Below are 21114 nucleotides of genomic sequence, written 5' to 3' on the forward strand. Positions count from 1 at the left end.
ATAATCACGTTTTTTTTTTAACGCTTAATGTTGCTTTTAAATTTTCCTTTTTCATAATCTACATTTTGAATCAATAGTAAAACACTATTCTATTTTTAATCTGTAATCCGTTCGGTTTATATTTCCAACATGTCTGCCTTTCTCTGAAGTTCTGAACCTCCTTTCAATTGTTAGTGAGATTCATGTCAAAAAGAAGCTAAAAAAATAACGATTGTTATTTGGAAATAACTAATTTACAATCTAGATTGATCTTAAAACATCGAATAGTCGTATCTCATTTAAAATAAGAACCTTCACAACAATGCGTCGTAAAAGCGAACGCACCGCTAGTAAAAAAACAAGAGTCTCTCCTGAGCCTAAGGAAAAGATCGAAAAGGTGAGGCGGACTAGAACACGTCGCAGAAAACATTCGTCGTCATCAGAAAGTGAATCTGCTGAAGATACTGTTCCAAAAGAAACAGTCGTGGTTAGTCAAACCGAGACCACGGTCCCGCCAAAACCTGCAAAAGAAGACAGTCCCGAAGAGTCACAAGAGCAAGTGTGGCACGTTAAAGCTACTGAAAGTTCAGGGGATGTTGGTGAGATTAAAAAGCTTAAAATATGTCTTGCACGTCCGCCCTCAACACCAGAAAGGCCCGACAGATCACCTAGAAGCAGAAGGAAGCACTCACGAGCAACAAGCTCGAGTGACACTCAAAGTGTAGAAGGAGAGGAAAAAAAAAAGTCAAAACATCGTTCTAAGAAATCAACTGAATCTAAAGATGTGACAGACAAGAACCAAGATAGTCAGGGAGATGACGCAGAAGTGGCGACACAAGCGCCAATGACGACGGAACCTGAATCTACAGAAATTACTGAAAGCACTCAACAAAGTATAGCTGTAGCTGATGAGACGCCAATGTCAACAACAACCGAAGAAATTAAAGATGACAAGGTAGAATCAACGGAACCAAGTGAAGGTAAAGATAGTGATCAAAAGGCCCAAGAAGAATCAAAGGATAATGAATCTAAAGATAAGCCATCTGATGCTGATACAACTGTTGTTTCTCCAAAATCAGATGAAGACAAAGATAAAGACAGTAACTCTCATAAAAATGAGAGCCCGACAAGAAAAAGGAGTCTGTCAGAAGAGAAATCTGAAATTTTAGAATTACATGCAGATGAAAGTAGATGTGAATCTTCAGAGATAAGTCTAAATGAATCTCAGGGGGAAGATGCCAAAGCTACATTAGATCAGGACAAAGACATTAGCAGTGTGGTCTCAAATGAGGTAAGTATTAATGAAAGTACAACTGAAATTTCAGGGAAAAGAGAGTCTAATAATGAGGACATAATAAATATTAATAAAAATGATGTTGTAGAGAGCACTAAAAGTGTAGAAACAGAGAAGGCAATATTAGTTCCAATAGAAACCAATGATGAAGTAACTACTGAAACCACGGAAAAAATACATGAAGACCAGAAAAATGAGAAAGAGGATACTAATCTTTCTATTATTGACATTCCAAAGGTACAAATTAATCCAGAAGTTTCAAATAATAAACCTATTCAGGATATTCCAGAAGAACAAAATATTAATAAAGTGACTAATGATGAAATAATTATAGATGTTCCCAATTGTAAAACTAGAGAAGAGGATGTTCCTGATAATAAAATTATTAATGATGCTAATAATGAAAAAACTATTGAAGATGTTCCCAATATTAAAACTAATCAAGATGTCACCGATAACAAAAGTTCAGAAGAGGTTTCTGTAGATCCCAAAAGTAAATCTCCAGAAGTTGTCAGCAATAATTCTATTCCAAATGTTTCAAATGACCAATCTGTTCTAGAGATTGCCACTGAGCAAACAATACCATTGGTAATTAATAGAAAAAGAAGATGGGGATCACGTCCAAGTAAATTGTCCACACAAAAATCTATTACAATTTCTACTGATATTCTTAAGGAGATAATACCTGATGTTAAGCCTGCTGAGTTTGATGAAGTGATTGAAGAAAAGAAGCATAAGCGGGTGGAGGTAGCTGCTAAAATTGAAAGACCAATATTGCCAAAAATTGTTATTGACAATACAGAAAATGTAGAAATTCATAAAGATCATAAATTAGAAGACAGAGATAAGGAAAATGTTAAAGCAAAGGATTCAAATCTTGCTTCAATGCGGAAAATATCAATTGTCAGAGACAATGATGATTTTATATCAAGACCACCGAGTCCACCGAAACATAAACAGTCAAGCATTCTGTATATAACAAACTTAGTAAGACCATTTACATTGCCACAGTTGAAAAATTTATTACAAAGAACTGGAAAAATTATAGAGAATGGATTTTGGATTGATAGAATAAAATCAAAATGTTTTGTGAAATATGAAACTGAAGAGTAAGTAAATTTTGAAAGAATTATACTATTAATTGAATATATTTTCAATAGTTACTTTTGTAATTCAAATAATTCACACCTAAGCAAATACTAAAAATAGATTTAAAAATCATTATAATTATAAATAACTCCTCTTCTTTTTTCAGTCAAGCTGTAGAGACACGTCATGCTTTGCATGGAGTTACTTGGCCGGTGTCAAATCCTAAGACGTTACATGTAGATTTCTCAACAGAAGAAGACTTTGACAAAGCTAAAGCTAATGAAGACACAGATAATGCTCAGGCTTCGACAATTCCTGGAACTGTTGAAGATTGGCTACGGGAGCAAGATTTAAAGAGAGAAAAGGGGGAAATAGTATGTATAACATTTTGTATTAACTTAATATTAGTAATTTATTTTCTATTTCTTCAAATTTATAATTTCAATTTCTAGACAAGATTATTCAGAACATCATATAAAAATTAGAATTTATATTATTTTAAGGATAAGCCATGGGAGAAGAAAGCTTCAATGCGTGAATGGGACTATGGCAAGAATGAGAAGAACAAGGAAACCGGGCGCCCAGACAAGATGCTACGGGATGAACGACCACTTGAAAAAAGAAGACACCGCACTCCTGAACGAAGTCCAGAACCAGGTTAGTTGTTTTCTTAAATATTTTTCTAAGAGTGGGATTTAAAGAAAATTTGGTCATCTTTGATTGATTTTGCAGTAAAAATATTTTCACGACACGTAATAGTAACATTTTTTCAATAGAAAGAATCTTAAAGTGACCTTAATTTTTTTTATAAATAATTGATTTTTATAAATTTCTTACAATTCATATTTATGCTGAAGATCTAGTGTTTACTACATTTTCTTTACATACATAACAATTTATGTGGAGACATGAACTGGAGATGACAAGACCTCATCTCTAGTCACATGACAGAGAAACTGTGTGAAATGTATAATTTGGGGAGCTTCATTTCTGATCATAATCTATGCTACATTCTTATTCATTGATAATCTTTTCTGTTTTCAGCGAGGAAGTTTAAGAAAAAGGAGGAGGAGGCACCAGCCAAGTTATTGGATGATTTATTTAGAAAGACAAAGACAACTCCATGCATATATTGGCTTCCGCTGTCTGCGGAAACGGTAAGAAAAGGCATTTTATTTTATGTAACGAAAAATAATTATTTTTAATCTTACTAGGTTCTTCTCGCGGGCTCAGCCTAGTGAGAGGGTTGGATGGAGGGGATAAGTACCCTATGTTCTTACTGTACCCTATATATGCTCCATATATTGTTGATCAATTAAGTAGTCAGGTCGTGAAAACGTAACAAACGAACTCACTTTCGAGTTTATAATATTGGCTAGGATTGATTAATAAATAAATAATAAATTTATTTATTTACACAGTTTAACTTTGTTTCAGATAGCAATAAAAGAGGAGCAACGGCGGCAACATATGGCCGAGCACGAGCGGCGGCTGCAGGAGCTGCGTCGAACGCACCGCAGACATTAGCCAGGGTCCGTCTACCGCCCATACATTCAGCCTTACATTTACACCTCATACATAACAAGTACACACACACACTCAAAATTTTACGCCTTACAGGACACATTTTATACACAAAACACAAACACACGTACACAACACACACTTCATTACTGTGACAACATTTACATATTCACGTTCTTCATGAGCTTTACAATTACACTTTTAACGCTTTGTCGCGATATCGATGTTTCTTTCCAGGTTTCGAATAACGCTGTTCGTAGCAGTATAATTTTATGTTAAAATATTGCTTAATACATTAATTTAGATGTAGGTTGAACTAGGTTTAAAGGAGATACTTTCAAGATTATGAAAACTTGTGAAGCAGTTAAGCAAATAAATTTATTTTATACGAAATGTTATAGAAAAGGCTCCCTTGGAAGAAATCCTATGATTTAATTCGTCGTCGGAGTATCGCAGTCGCTTGATTGATCGAAGCAGACATTTTGGATCTCCGCAGTGGAATGATACCCTTTGCGTTCCGCAATCGGGTGAAATGCGCTACCATCGCTGACTCACCGCATACCTTTGTCAAAGTCAGTCAGTCAGGGCTGCATCATACGAAATTTACACGTTTGATACTGTGATTTCACATTGCAAGCAACGTTGGATTCAACTTGATACTATCTCCGAAGAAATCGTGAACGTAATAATATAATAAAATAAATCTATAGTGGACAAATCTTGGACGTCGTCGGGGAAATCTTATCTGGACGAGTGAATTGAAGTTAGTGCATACGAAATAAGACAGTCATTGGAGTTTCAATATTCGGATCATTCGATGTATTTATTATATCCTCGAAATATGTATCAGGTTATATATAGTCACATTTTTGAAATTGTATGAGAATAATATCCATATTATTATATAATTCCCTTCATTTGGTGTCTAATAAACATTTCCCCATTAAATGTTTGTTTTATTTTTACCTGGCTTCATTCTAATATTTAAATTATTATACATATCTAATCATATTCGACCTAATAATATAGTATTTAGGATTTGTCCAATATAATAATAAAATAATAATTTTATCACTAGATTACATTATCTTGGATAAGACAAAATTATTGATATCTAACAATGTACCAGTCGAGTTGGCGGGTTGTAACCGTCAACCACTGAATACTAATAGTGATCTTTAAATATGGTAAGAAAATTATTCGTCCAATTAACACATTTTTTAATCCTATCTTAATAAAACAAGAGATATCTAGTACATATTATTTTTCTTTAAGATTAGTATTTTTTTGAAAATACCAAATTGTACTACATATAACGGATAAATAACTTGTCAAATCACTTAGTATTAGTTTAACGAAAATAGTTTTGAAAACGGTTATATTCATTGGAAAAGATGCATATGTGGTTGGCGCTGGTGTCACTGGCGGTGGCGGTGAACGCAGAGAACCCTTTCACGTTGGAAGAGTTCGTTAGGGGGCAGTTTTCTCAGCGAGGATTCAATGGAACATGGATATCTGGTAATAAACAAGTGGAACAATATTAAGTATCATTATTAGTTTAACAATAAACTTGCAAAAAAAATTAAATAAAGAACTTTTACATAAAAGATGATACCGAAAACAATCTTGATAGAAAGAATACGTACCTCCGCCTCCTTCAATTGTTGCATTATTAATTGTAAAGAAGACTCGGACACTTCCAATTCTATTTCAACACAACCTGTTTACAGAGTCGAAACCATAATATTACAATTTTGGTGATTACAAAAAATTTGCACGGTTTTGCTCTTGTTTTATGTTACAGATACTGAGTTTACATATACAATTGCCGGTGAGCCGGGTATCTATGTCTTTGATGTCCCAACACTTACTTCGAACGTGCTTGTATCTGGAGAATTGATGGTAATCAATTTGTTAAACTTATACAAAAAACTAGTCAGAGTTTGAAGCGTTCCCCACCACGTTGCTACAGTCCGAATTAGTATGTGGTAAAAAACATCACAGTATTTCATTTGAACCACAAGATCGTACTTAATTATTTTATAACAACGAGCACCAGGTGAAATATTATTATTATTAACCACATGATAACTTATTTTATCTTTTGTTAAAACCCACGTTTTCTATGGAATGGGACAAATCTACTCTATTAAAAAAATAACTCTTAAAATCATGTCAGAACATATTATTTTGTTTTTAATTAGGTTTAACGAGGAACCTTATTTTTTCCATCAAACAAAGCTGATCAGTAATTGTTTATATTTTCATCATTTGCGCAGAGTTTCCTGAACACCAGCAGACCCATACTTTCTGAAGACAGACGATATATTTTAGCTCCAAGCGAAGTGGAATCAGTAAGTGATTAAAACGAATTAGATTAATTATAAAGTAAATAGGAACAACTATTGCACTTTACTGCTGTTTAAAATCATTATTTTTAAACGTTTGTACGTGAATTTTAATTACCCAATGTACCTAATCTAACTCTTAGTGTTTTTATCTATAAATACGATCTGTTATAAATAAAGATAATGTTGGATATATTATACCTATAATCTTAACAGATACAGAATTATTATACAATGTGCCTTATATATTTTTTATAATCCTAGGTATACAGATATTCAACAACGGCTAAGTTCGCTCTCTACGAAATAGCTACAGGGTATGTTATTAGTATTATGTTTTCGTAAAATATAATTCGTTAATTATTTTATAGACAGGCGTGGCAAATTTAGGTCAACTCTCATTGTTGATCTATTGAGAAAATAAAATATCGAAATTATAGTACATATAAGAAACTCTTCTAATAGCTTAAAAACTTAAAAATATATAATATTTTAATTCATTGAACAATTGTTGTAACGCATTACTGAAATAAAAAAAATATATTTTAAATTTTATTTGTTTAAAAATGTTCGATACGACTCACGCGCCGCTTCTACAACATTGATAACTATAAGCTAAGTATATAATTATTGATATTTAGTTCTTAGTATTTTTTAGTTAATATTGCGACTATATACTGATTTTTGGAACAGAGTCCCCCGACATAGACCCTACTCTAACATAGCCTTCGGGCGTACTGACTAATATTAGTATATTTATAATCTCTAATATTTATATATTAGTCTATCAGAACAATGAGATTTAGACATAGACAATTTTATTACGTTTTACTAATATTCCTTACATACCCTTAACGTAAGTGCCAAGAACTGTATAAAGTTTTAGCTTAAGTGTATCTATAAACGATGCTTATTAACTTATAGCCTATTCCAATCGAAGAAATAATAAAGATAAACAAACCTTAGATTTACACATTCCATTCAATTTATATCTATATTTTAATATATCTTATTCATAATACAACACTATTTCATTTGTCATCCAATGTTGCGATAACAGCTTCGTCGACGTGCAAACCGCTATTTTTTCGAAAATCCGTGATGAATATCATAGCATAGATTTATTCAAGCTTTCGAGCCGATTCGATGTAAAATGTTGTTTATTTGGCTTTTGTTCTCTTGTGGCTGAAATATGCGTAGTGTATCATAAACATTAACAAGCTCTATTTTGATACATTATTTTTTCTTAACCGTCCTTCGTTTCTTATCCTAATCTTTTTATGTTTTTTAAAACAGTATTCAAGTTTGTAAATTTTTCTAACAGTTTTGGTGTTTATTAAATTGCTTATTAATTATGTTTCGATAGCAATGTAAGAAATATCGCAAATCATCAGCGTCTACAGCTGTGCATCTTCGGAGGCGGACATTCCTTAGCTTACGTGTTGGACAATAACTTGTACTATTTGCCGGAAAATACTGACCAGCCTGTTCAGATCACCACAGATGGCATCCCTGGTGTCATTTATAATGGCCATGCTGATTGGGTCTACGAAGGTAGATATATACAAAAAAAAAAACTTTACTCGTATTTGATAAGTCTTTTATGAACATTTTTTTTTCAAAAAAATCTCTACTGTTTGTTCAATAGTTAATAGAGAAAATGAAAGGACTAAATTTATGACCAAATCCCTACTCTAAAACTATTAAACCATAGATTTATTAAAGCGTAGCTATCGTGCAAATATCAAGCATGGTTTTATTTTTGTAGTACTTATTATGTATGAACATATATTTAAACTATAATTTGAAAGAAATGTAAGATAATGGGACAATTTTAAAAACAATTGTGAAAAGGATTACTAAAGAAAGGTAAATGGGGTCATCTTCTAAATTACATATGGAATAGGCATTCAAGGACTAAGTCCTACTATAACGTGTATACATACGTGTTTAGTTCTCAATATGTATGGTCTGAAGAAGTTATATTGTTTCAGAGGACGTCATGTATACTGGACAAGCGACCTGGTTCTCTCCTGATGGCATCTATTTAGCTTTTGCCAGTTACGACGACACATTAGTGGAAACATACTCGTATTATTACTATGTAGATAAGAGTGATCCAGATGACTTGTATCCTGAACTTTTTCATCTAAAATACCCGAAGGTAAACTCATATTTGTACTGTCTGTCTGTTGCTCTTTCGCGGCCAAACCACTGAACCAAGTTTGATGGTTATGAAGCAAGCTTGAACTCCGAGGAAGGACATAGGCTACTTTTTATGCCTAGTACCGGACGACCAACCCCCAAAATAAGCGAATCAGCAGACGGCAAGCAGTAGTGAATAATTCATTAATTGAAATGTTACTATTCTGATATACACTTTGCTTAATTTTGGTTCGCAGGTCGGCCGAGTAAATCCTACAGTAAAACTTCGCGTAGTCGATCTAAGGACAGCAGCAACTACTCTTTCAACCGTAACCCTGGAAGCACCAAGCGTAGTCTCTAGTGATCATATACTAGGAGGAGTTACTTGGACCAGTGCAACAGAGATAGCTGTACATTGGCTAAACCGCAGACAGAATTATACTGTTCTGAGGATATGCAATATCGTCACATCGCAGTGCGAAGTAAGTTATTTCAAAGAAAATTGCGATTTTCAAAGTTACATTTCTTCCATGACTTCATAATATTGGAAATAAACACATCACATCAGGTTAATTATATAATATATAAAATGACTATTTTTACACAAAACTATGTAACAGTAAATGTCCTGAACTACTGAGAAAAACCTTCTTTGCTCTTAAGGAGAAAGTCTTGAGCTCACTGCACCATGCTGCTTGATACACGTATGTTAGATTTTCATCCGACGTGTGATGGTTCCCTCACAATGTTTTACTTCACAACAAACGAGATGAATTGTAAGTACAAATCAAACAATATGAACACGATGGTGTTTAACTTGATTTAAAGAAGTGATATTCTTTTAAGATTTACGACTATTATCTTTTTCACAACGGGATTTTCACTTCTTTCAATCAGCTATAAAATTTCTTTTAAAACACTTATACAATTATATTAGGAGGAACATCGTGCTCAGTCTAATGGTTGGGTACCCATCGCTTTGCCCCGCTTCAGTAGAGCTGGAGACTTCTACGTGTCCACTCGGTGGTCTTTGGAACAAGCAGATGGAAATATTTGGCAGCATTTGTATGTCAGTATAAGAGTCAATGGAGAAATCGTATCTAGTTCCGTCACTCCTGGAGCATTCACTGTGAACAATTTCATTGGAATGGATGAAGATAATTTGGCTTAGTGAGTATCTTTTTCTTTTATAGGTAGACGAATAGGCAAATGGGCCACCTGATGGTATGTGATCATCACTGCACTGTAAGAAATATCAACCATTCCTTACATCGCCAATGCGCGACCAACCTTGTGAACTAATATGTTATGTCTCTTGTACACTGGCTTATTTGCCCTTCAAACCGGTATCCAGCAATGCTAAATATTGCTGTTTACAATTTGTCCTCACTGAATATCACAGGTCAGATTAAAAACAGATGGAGCGCGCGGAACATTATAATGAAGCAACAAAAGCTAATACAAAATTGAAAAGCAGTATAAATTTCACTCTCTGTCTCTAATAAGAATTATAATTGAAGCTACTTTTACACTTTTCACTTCACTATAATGTTCCACTCGCTCCATCTGCCTTTGGTTTTACGAGTATAATCTGAGTTGAGACCAACACAGATAAAATGACTTATTCTAGGAGGTTGAAATTTGGAACATAGGTTTATTTTATATAATAAGCAACCGCTAAGGAAGGGTTTTTAGAAATGTCAACATTAAGTTGGCGATGTCGAGATACTACTACAAATTAAATGCAAATTTATAAAATATATATATTGCTAAACTATTAAAATATAATCGTTAGGTAGTATACATGGGTATGACGTTATGTGCATATAGATTTGAATGAAGTAATTTTCTGACTTGTTATTTTTATTATCTTTAGGCGTTTGCATAAAAACAAACAATGAGACCAACTTCGAGGTCTGCATAGTAATTATGATAATTGTTGCTACTTCCGTGTTAGTGACTATGAAAAATTGTTATCATAGTCACTAAGACGGAATTCAATAAATATTGAAGCGATTCTCTTTGAGGATTGATTAAAGTTTTTTATTAATATTAAAAAAAAAATAATGATAAATTTCTATTTATTTATATTAAAATTTTGTAGGATTTTTAAAAATATTTTAAAGGCTAAATACAGTATCCAGAAATAAACTACAGATATGATATTGTACAATTTTTACTTAAATACATTTTTTCTTTAACAATTTCCAAATGTGAAGTATAGTCGTGCAGGAAAGACAAACCGATTTCGATGCCTGACTTGTATTGGATATATATAATTATTGTATTGTTGTTGTCTGTCGTTCGTTGGTTTAATAGCTTATTTATAAAGCTGTAGATCCAGTGATCTTGGATTCAAACCCCGAGAAAATAAAAAGCTATTGCGTGTTTTTCGAATTCTCAGAAGCAGTTACTAAATTGTCAGTACTCACACTCCCATGCTTCAGTGAAAACTGTCCTGTACCCTTACTTATTCCAATCATATCGGATTACTATTCCATCGTACAATGGGACCTAGAGTGAACCCGTGTCTGTGCACACTCTTGTGCACTATAATATGTCCTCCGAATAGCTAGACTCCGTTGAGATCGGCGCTGCGATCGAAATTGGTCAAGATTTATTAATCATCTTACTCATTCAGGGGTAATTTTTATTTAACTTTACTGAAACGAATTTGTAATAACTGTTACACTACATTTTATTGTGCTTCAAAATGCAATTGAGTAGGTGGTTTCATAATTTGAATTCAAGATATAGATGAAATTAAAAAATTGTAAAAAATACAAAGAAAATTATATTGGTAGCTACTACACACGCACGGTCACCAACGCGCCGTGGCAGTCGCAGGTGCACGTGTCAGGTGCGCGCGCGGGCTGCCTCAGCTGCGAGCTGCGCCTGCCGGACGGCGGCCCGTGCGCCTGGGCCACAGCCACCGCCAGCCGGCACGCCTCCTACCTCACTATCACCTGCCAGTCGCCCGATGAGCCTTCCGCCACCTACATTGTCAACCCATTAGTGAGTTCGTTGCAAATGCAATTATAAATTCCTTATCTTCCGTCCGTCCGGTTCGGGCTACAGTTACAGTACAGACATACAGACTTGAGACGATCGAAATGTTGTTAAATATATATGTTATATAATAAAACTCAAATATTAAACGTTATACGGTTATCTACGTCAAACATCCGTCTTAATACAGATTGGAGGGAATGCAAAAAACCTCATCGCCGCGTCTTGGACAACAGATGAAGCGCCTTTGAAGGTCTCTTAAAATACTTTTTTGAGGGGGAAAGATCGATTTTTATGTTTAATGCGGGGCTGACGTCATTCATAGAACTATGTTTGTTATCTGTTTATAATTTATTGTAAATCTACATATGATAAAAATATCACGTGGGCTCTAAATTCATATTTAAGTGTCGCTATCGACTGGAGACAGTGGATTCATAGGTATTACAACTTGGGCTCAGTAATCGACATTCCCTACAGTTTTTTGTCCCTATGTTATATTCCGAAAAAACTTATATTAATACATTTCTAAGTTGTAAACCAGCTTATACACTATCTTTAGTAACACTTCTGAGCGCATCACTCTTGTTCAACAGACTGGTCAAACCTTATATGTTTGGGAGGACAATCAGATCGTACGTGACCGTCTCGTTGGTAAAAGCAGACCACAGAGCATAATAACGACGGTGCCTCTAGAAAATGGTTACCCGGCACCTGTGAGGCTGTTCTTACCTCCTGGGTTAAATGTTAGCGACACTACTAAGAAGTATCCAGTCGTATTCTATGTTTATTCAGGACCGAACACGAATACCGTGTATGATACTTTTACTGTTGGTAAGTTGTTTGATTGTTGGTTGGTATAAATTAGATTACCTTGTTGTCTGGCGTTGTTGGGGTATTATTTTTATACCTACACATTTGTTCTTTCCCTTCGAAATCTTCGGTTGATTTACACTTATTCAATTCAAGGCTATTTTGGTTCAAAAAATGAATGAAGATATTATACTTTATAATTGAAAATTTAAAAGCAAATAGTTTTCTACTTCAGCTAGTTGAGCATATTATTTTTTTCTAGTAGTTAGTTTGATATTCTTTATTATATTATATTCTATATTCTAGGTTACCATTCATACCTCACTACCAGCCGTGACACCATTTACATGTTGGCGGACAGACGTGGGGCGGGACTGAATGGACAGGAAATGCTATATTCCCTCAACAATGCGCTTGGAACTGTTGAAATCTTTGATCATTTTGTTGTTTTAAGGTACATTTTGCTTACAACAGACCAATTCAAGTAAAATTAATATTAGTAATAAGTCAATGATATTCAGTCATCTTACCGATGTGGCTAGGTCCTATTCTGACACCCTAGGCGTGTTGTCGTTTTCAATCAATACACAACCTTTACGATTAATTAGGAAATAATATATAAAATATTAGTAAACTTAAACTTATAACACACAGTCAATTTAAAAATTAGCAATCATTGTTTGAGTAACCTTCGAAAACTATCTAAAAAATTGGCCATATTAATGATTTTAGACAAGCACTAAGTCGCTACGAATTTATGGATCCCAATCGTGTTGCCATCTGGGGCCACAGTTATGGAGGATATGCCACGCTCTTGACGTTGGTCCACGATGACCAGAACATGTTCCAGTGTGGCGTGTCCACTGCACCCGTCACCTCTTGGTTGTATTATAGTGAGTATTAGCAGCTTCAAATTTCGGCTGTATGAAAGCATGAATTCTGTTTGATAATTCTTTAGCAGTATAAAAAAATTACACAATCCAGGGTAAGAGGAACTGCTATTCGTGTACATTGATTTTTATTATTTTGATAAATTGAGTTGAATAATTTACAGGGAGGCTTCTCTGTAAATTATTCAACTCCTTACAGATAATACAATTGTAATATATTAATCATTCCTTAATCATATGATTTAAAAGTACATTGTTCCTGTACACTGTTATTTTCCCATTTTTATGAAATTTGTAAGAAGACTGGTAAATCGGTCACCTGATGTCACTCTAAGAAACATTACAAGTAGAATATTTGATGAGTTGGTGGTTATTACCTACCCAGACAGGGTTGCAAAAACTCGAACTCAACATTATCGGTAGATAAATTGATGTGCGATACCTGCATGGCGCCACATTCCACAATTTAAAACAATGTTGTAAAATTTGGATATGAAAAAAGTTACCTCAAATAACTACCACTTTGAGCCACATCAAATATCTTAATTTCAGACACAATGTACACCGAGAGATACATGGGTCTTCCCACCGCTGAAGACAATTTATCTGGTTACGAAGCTGGTGATGTAACGCTGCTGGCGGAGAAACTTCGAGGCAAGAAATTCTATGTCATGCACGGTAATGCGGATGACAACGTCCATTACCAGAACGCTGCCAAGCTGTTCAAGATCCTTGCGGAGCTTAACATACCGTTCGATCAGATGGTGAGTATTACTTGGAGAAAAAGGGATTTAATTGTAAAAGACATGTGATGATGATTTCTTGCTAATTGACTACAAAAATAGCCAAGTGCTGAGGAGATCTTATAGTGTTAAGTTGTGTGTAAACACACAGGTGCAGGGCCGGACCGTAAGTTTAGGGGACCCTGGGCTAATAATTCTTAGGGGCCCATCTAAGACATATCTGAACGTAGACTTGAATTAAATTAATTGAATGGGTTTGATTAATTGCAAGACTCGCAGGGCTGCAAACCATACTATCTGTTTAATTTAATAAAGTTATGGATTCTTTCGCATAATCGTCTATTTTTGACTTTGCCTTGACTTAGCTGGGGCCCCTGGGGGCCAGCCCAGGTTGAAGCCCAAAAAGCCATATGGTAGATCCAGCCCTGCACAGGTGCACTCTCTAATTCTTCACTTTCATTGCCAAAATAGTTCAGTAGTTCAACGACCGTGTGTACTTTCCGGGCACAGGCGTTCATTTACTGTGAAATTGTCATTTACTCTGAAATCCAATCTGTGTTGACAATTGTAGAAGTCAATTTAATCATCATTGTTTTAGATAATATTTTATATTACGGTTTGTAAATTAGATAATTTGTCCTCAGTCATATCCCGATGAAGCTCACAGTCTGGCTGGAGTCAATATGCACAGATACGGTACAATGAACCGTTATTTCGAAAAATGCATCGGCATCCCCGCTGAAGCCTAACATAGTTCTAGTAAAACTAAATATAAAAAACTATTTATGTCGTAACACCTAGTCATTACATTGCTGAGACTAGTACGAGACTAGTTTTTGTGTAAATACTCCGTATTCCAATGTCCTTGACGCATTTAATTGAAGCGCGAAATATACTTTTACTTCCACGTGTATAATTTAAAGATAATATGTATTCTGTAAATCCATCAACGAAGAATATTAATAAAATTTTATAAGGAATTCATTTAATTTTATTACCCTGGTCGTCAAAATGACATTTGTATAATCACGTCACTAAAGACGTGGTTGTTAATAAAAAAAATGTTTGCGGTTATGACGTAATAGACACTGATAACCACTATCTACAATGACGAAAGCTTAAATTATCTACCGATTAATTCCGGTTTTACGCTCGTTTATATACAATAATAATTATATTGTTAAGAACAATAGACCGTAATTATCATGGATAAATCACGTCGTTTAACTCATGCTATTTTTATACCTGCACTTTAAGTTTTATATTTAATAAAATCTGTGCCTTTGCTGTCTGATACGGAAACATGTATTTCTTATTGTAACAAGATTTATAATCGTTATAATTTAATTTAATGTTACTGTTATACAATATTTTATATTATTAATTGGTACGAACGTAATCATTGTGTAGATTACACTATATCTTATTTATCCTAGTGCTTGTTTCGCTATTGCAGCATTGGATTAGACTCCATACTTTCTTGTTAAACGTAGAAAAGTCATAACTGACTAATGGGACATTTACAGGATGTTATATTTGCTTTTACTTACCCCAGAAATACGTTAAAGGTAGGGTAAATATCTACAATTCTTAATTCTGTTATTATAGTACTGAAATACACATAATAGATAACAGCTCTTAGATAATATTTAATACATTGATTTATTTATTGGCCTTGTACAAGCCTGTCTCCATTCATCAGTTGGTAGCTCTATACTTAATTCAATAATAAAACATGACGATTCAAAAGTGTTTTTATAAGCCTACTCGAACAAAAAATATCTTGAGTCTATATATTACGATGAATAGTAATATTTGATATGTGTTCTGATTTGAGGACTGTATAATTGAATAATATTACAGGCACGAGGAACATGAATTTTACAGCCTCACTTATAAACATTGTTTACATGTTTAGTTGAACACTGATTTCTCTATCTGTCTGTATTGATTTGACATTTGAAAAAAGAAGACGCCTCATTGATTAACTAATCACAACCTCGAATACATCTATAGGTAAAGACGTTAGTTTTCAAAATTGGTGACGCATTTTAGTTGGAAGAATTAGTTTATAAAATACCCTTGAACCCTTAAACATACTTAATTAACACAAAACAGATGCAAATACATTCAAGCGCGTGAGTGTGTTTGTGTCAAACACACATATATAATTATATAAAATAAGTCTTACCTAGCTGTAATTTGCCTAACTTTTATGTTATTTTTTAACAAAATGATGCAATCTCTGTTTACTTATATTTAAGATGTATATCTTAACTGTAAACATAGAATTGTTTATGCTGTTGATTATAAATAAATAAAAATTTAATTCATATTTAAGTTTTCAGGCGACAATGTCATCTTAATATTTTGATTAAAAAATAATTTGAATTGCAAAAATAAACATAATTAACAAGATTACACATTCTTTAAGAAAATCTAAGATGGCTGCCCTACTTAGCAAGTATGTTCAATAAAAATAAATAGAAGCTAGAGCCCCAATAATGGTATACGGATGTCTTAAGGGACAACTAAATCATTTAAATGGATACTAGTACGGTATCCTTTGTAACTTTAATATAATATCCGATGCGCGACACGTCAATGGGAATGGAGGTTAGCGTCCGACAAAAGTGAAAGGAGATGTGACCGATCACGATTATACAATACACACACTTAAATGGAATTTTAATTCCTTCTAGTTCCAGTTACTCTCTGATACGTTTTAAGGATATACGAGGTTCTACAATGATGATGAACGGTTAAAAGTGAACCGATTTTGACGCATATATCATATATTAATCTGTGCTTTATTGGCAATATTTCTGTAAAATTTTCATAGTGATCTTGGTTCTATGGTTCTTTTTTCTAAGTAAATACCAATACCCAATATATTATAATTAATCACTAATTGTTAAATTATTGTTTTTGTGTAGTACGAATTACGATATAAAATAATAATAAACGCAGGCTGGAATTAGAGGTCTGGAGGCCCTTTATCATCCTCCTGCCTTTATTCCAATTTTATTTGGGGTCTGCGCGGTATGACTTCTTCTTCCATACTTTTCTGACTGACTTCATCTCACAAATTACATTATTTCCAGCCATATCGTCTTTCCGACAGTCCATCCGTGGTTTCTTTGGTCGTCCCCTACCTCTATATCCATCTATGTCCATGCTCAAGAACTTCCTTAAATCATGGTCCTAATTCCTCCGCATAACACGCCTATACCATGACAACCGGTTTTGTGGAGGCCCTTGATTATTCTACAAATTACTTTGAACAATTTAATTTTTGTCAGACAGGTTTTCCAATAACTTATTTTTTACAGATGACATTTTCTTCCTTTCTTACTCTTCTTTGTGTATCAGTTATTTTTAACCAGTAATTAATTAATGTCGGAAGGTATGTCATACTTATATTTTATTATATCTAACTACACATCATACCTCGCTTTATTATCTCCATGGATGACAGGACAGCTGGTTTGTTTTTGCCCAGAGGATCGGAATTTCGATTCAACGGGGTATGCATTTCTGTCACTATTCCGAGCGGTCATGATTTATACGGTAAATATTTTTTAATTCTTATTAGTATATTATTAAGACCTTAATTTTAATTAATAGTTCTTATGTAAATGAATATTTATTAATAATATAAATAAATAAACTACCCATATTAAATTAAAATAATAAAATTGTTCCCTTGGATTTGTCGAAATTATGGTTTTTTTTTTAGAATTCTTCTTGTGGTGTCCCCGGGGCTGTTGCCCCGTTTACGCTTCCCTAAATGTGGCTCGAAATACAACACTTTATATCTTGTATACTGTTAACTATAAAATTGTAAATACCGTTAGATTATTATAATCTATCTCACGATATTCTAAACTGGACAGATTATGAACGGTGATTCAACTTAAAATTAATCGTGTAAAAATTCGATAGTTTAAAATCTTTCGGTTAGGCTGGGTTAGAGTTTTTATAATTTAATTGAAATTCACAACGATAGATTATATTCTAGTGAAAAATAATACGTTAAATTGTAAGCAGCATGTTACGGTTCACGATCTTTCGACTGTTTACAATCTCGCAAGATATATTATAAACTAACGTTATTTATAATTTTACGATGACATATTCATACTTTCCTTCTCATAAACAAGCAAATTTTATACATGCAGGCACTCTCAATCAAGATTTCTTTATAATTAACCGAGAATTCGCGGGCGAGCTGCAGAATGAGGTGTTATTTTCGCATCCATTTGACAGGATGCTTATTAATATCTCATATTTATTGTCATTTGTCATGCAATAATTTCTACTGCTTTCTTTCATTTATTCTTTTACTTAAATATATATAAAATTCTCTTTGAATAATAAGATATTTACAAGTCTCTCAATTAATTTGATCCATATATATAAATGCTTATAATTATTTCATTGTTTTATTATAATTCACTGTTTATTTTTTTATTGAGCTAAAAAAGTTATCGCAAGCAATGCAAGTAGAATGAAGATGATGTTATCATTATGATTGCATTTTTGTTAAATAAGTTTGTAAGTAAAAGTGACTTTTAGAATAAGTTAAATCGACGTACAGTATACGTAATAGTTGATAAAAAAAATTCAAGCAAAAATCAGACAAGCATACTAAATGTTTCTAGGATTTTTTTACACGTATTTTGATTTTTTTATATTAATTTAAAACATATTAAGTAAGTACGTAAATAATACTCGCTTGAAGATACATACATGTAAATGATAACAAAAAACTATGAAGTATAATTATTTTATAATGTATTATATTATGAAAAAAAAAAGAAACATAAAAATAGACCTAGGACAGATAAGAACTGATATTACTTTAAAACTTTAATATTCTCGAAGAATGTTAATAATGGTTACAATAGGTGATATATCATATCGACTGTTTCGTTCTTCCTTCCGCTTTCGGCACGAAGTCTTCCGTAAAAGATTCCCGATAGGAAGTAATATATTTTTATACATCGAATACGGCATGTAAAAATATACTACATAATTATGGATCTCTAATAATTATTTTTTTTCACCTCTTCAGAGACAATAATTACGGTTTTATCATCAAGCGCTACTTAATTTGGAAACTGGTTCAATCGTCATTCAAACCTGATCACAACAATACTAAGTTTTGCTGTTTGGCGGTTGAATATGTTGAATATGTGCTACCTATTGACTTGCACAAAGCCACAACACACAAATTCAAAACTCTATTCGATTTGGTATTGATAAATATATTGGTTTATTTCTACAAAAATATTGCAATTAAATAATATTTACCGTTATAACAAGATATATGTCAATTAGCGTCAAATAAATGGTCAAATTCCAAACGAAACTTGTCATGTAGGTCGTCTGTTGTATTATTGTTTATCCTAGATATTCGAAAGGTCTTGTGTAACACGTGCTCACATAACTGCAGTAAGGCGATAGTTGTATTCGACTGTATTACGTCATAATTACTTCGCAGTCCGGACTTAGGTGTGCGATGTTCGCCAAGATTTTATTCGCGTCACTAAAGAATCCATATAAATATAAATCTAGAATAATATGATCTAATACTATTATAAATGCGAAATTTGGGATGAATAGTGATGATAATTGGCCAAAATAGTATTGACCATAATATAAATACACACATTTCATAAGTTAAATGCGAAAATATTCAGAACTCAACCAGCCTGTTTTATTAATTTAAATATTTCCATAAAACTATGATGTTATTATATAGTGTGTTAATATTATTGTTCGCCTTATCCTAGATTTAAATAGCATAAGGATAACAAGTAGATTGTAATGTATTTATAATAAAATAGCGGATTTTAAATTAAGCTACCATACAATCTATTAAAAGTACAGTAGAAAGTAACAGCCTGTATATATTCCATTGCTGGGCTAAGGTCTTCCCTTCTTTGAGGAGAGGACTTGGGCACTCTGCTTCGATGCAGTTTGGTTCACAAGTGACAAATTTTCAACTGACACGTGCAGATTATCTCATGCTGTTTTCCTTCACTTCGAGCGAGAGATGAATTTTAAATACATGTTCTTGTCTGGATTTTATCCACATCTTCGTTTTATATTAATGTTTAGCAACAACTAGGAAATCTTGAACCTAGGCATTCGTTTTTGGGGATCTAAAAGTAGGGATGATTTAAGACAATCTTCGGTGAAGTGTAAAACGCAAGTCATTTACCTACAAACGTCAACAAATACTTAGTTTTGTTTTAAGTCCGTAGTTTTTGCTTAGCTGACACGTTTATTTTGAATAATATAGGAATTTTAATTCATTTGTCGACATGAATAATGAATATTAATTATCACTTTGTATATAATTATAAGAAATTTACAAATACTTAGTATATAATGATTCAATAGAAAATAAAATAGGTAGTAATTTAAACTCAATTAAAATTAACATTTAAGAATATTCTATTATGTTTGACTATTTACTTTGTTAATATAATAAGTGTACGGCATGCTATTTTATGAATATTTAAATAATATTTAGTTTATTTTGATTGGAATACTGGGCGTCCAAACTAACCTGACGTTTTTTCATAAGATTCCTAAAAACAATTACCACTTGTATAATGTCTTTAGAATTTCTGACATTAAATATAATTGACTCTTGATTAATCTAATTAATTTTATTTTATTAGTATTGTGCAATTTGAAGAAGAAAGAAACATCATATGTATATTGAAAATTAAGATTGGAAATAAAGACTTTTATATTTGATTTTGATTTAAAGTTATTCATGAACTTGTTATATCGTATTTACTAAATAAGCATATGAATACACCACTACTAGACAAAGCTTGTCTAGGACTCCGTAAATTCAACATCGATTAAGCTGCGGAACGAAAGTCTTTGAATTTCTCTTTCAATAAATGTAAGATTTATTTTAAGTCATAACAAAAGAAAAAGAAACTGTAAACTGATTGATAAGTTAAAGCTGCAGAGTATAGCGGTTAGAGTGGTTGGTTGAATCTCAGAAACAAGATGTCCGATTAGAATAATTATTTTTGTATATCTTCTATATCTCCAATTTACCACACAAATCGTACGTCATAAAAAAAAAGAAAAAAATATATATTTATTCGAGATAAATTTTGGACAACTATGTATAAATAAATATTAAAAGGATATTCCGTATAAGTGTGTGTGTACTCTCTAGAGGTTCGATCCCGACGTCAGACGTGCGTTGCGTCAACGCAAGAAACACGCCCGACTGTGACACTCGC

The 21114-nt window shown here is 33.0% G+C and overlaps 1 protein-coding gene across 1 annotated transcript; it reads left to right on the top strand.

The window, feature by feature from the left end:
- Positions 1 to 115: 115 nt before the first annotated feature.
- Positions 116 to 14814, top strand: LOC113394453 (uncharacterized). The gene is made up of 20 exons (XM_064220530.1): positions 116 to 2382; positions 2529 to 2736; positions 2866 to 3019; positions 3407 to 3519; positions 3800 to 3888; positions 4383 to 4458; positions 5281 to 5404; positions 5691 to 5788; positions 6166 to 6240; positions 6499 to 6551; positions 7601 to 7788; positions 8229 to 8398; positions 8637 to 8861; positions 9317 to 9549; positions 11184 to 11394; positions 11985 to 12222; positions 12508 to 12655; positions 12934 to 13094; positions 13644 to 13855; positions 14479 to 14814. The coding sequence occupies exons 1-20, from the start codon at positions 302 to 304 to the stop codon at positions 14581 to 14583; spliced, it is 4962 nt and encodes a 1653-aa protein (XP_064076600.1). The 5' UTR covers positions 116 to 301; the 3' UTR covers positions 14584 to 14814.
- The last annotated feature ends 6300 nt before the right edge of the window (positions 14815 to 21114 follow it).

The sequence above is a fragment of the Vanessa tameamea genome, chromosome 4 (genome assembly GCF_037043105.1).
Source record: "Vanessa tameamea isolate UH-Manoa-2023 chromosome 4, ilVanTame1 primary haplotype, whole genome shotgun sequence".
Lineage (NCBI taxonomy): Eukaryota > Metazoa > Arthropoda > Insecta > Lepidoptera > Nymphalidae > Vanessa > Vanessa tameamea.

Excerpts from the sequence above, each read along its gene's own strand:
- LOC113394453 (XM_064220530.1), top strand. The coding sequence starts at position 302 with ATGCGTCGTAAAAGCGAACGCACCGCTAGTAAAAAAACAAGAGTCTCT. Across the intron at positions 5,405-5,690 it reads CAATGGAACATGGATATCTG|ATACTGAGTTTACATATACA; the intron begins GTAATAAACAAG and ends TTTATGTTACAG. Across the intron at positions 5,789-6,165 it reads TTGTATCTGGAGAATTGATG|AGTTTCCTGAACACCAGCAG; the intron begins GTAATCAATTTG and ends TCATTTGCGCAG.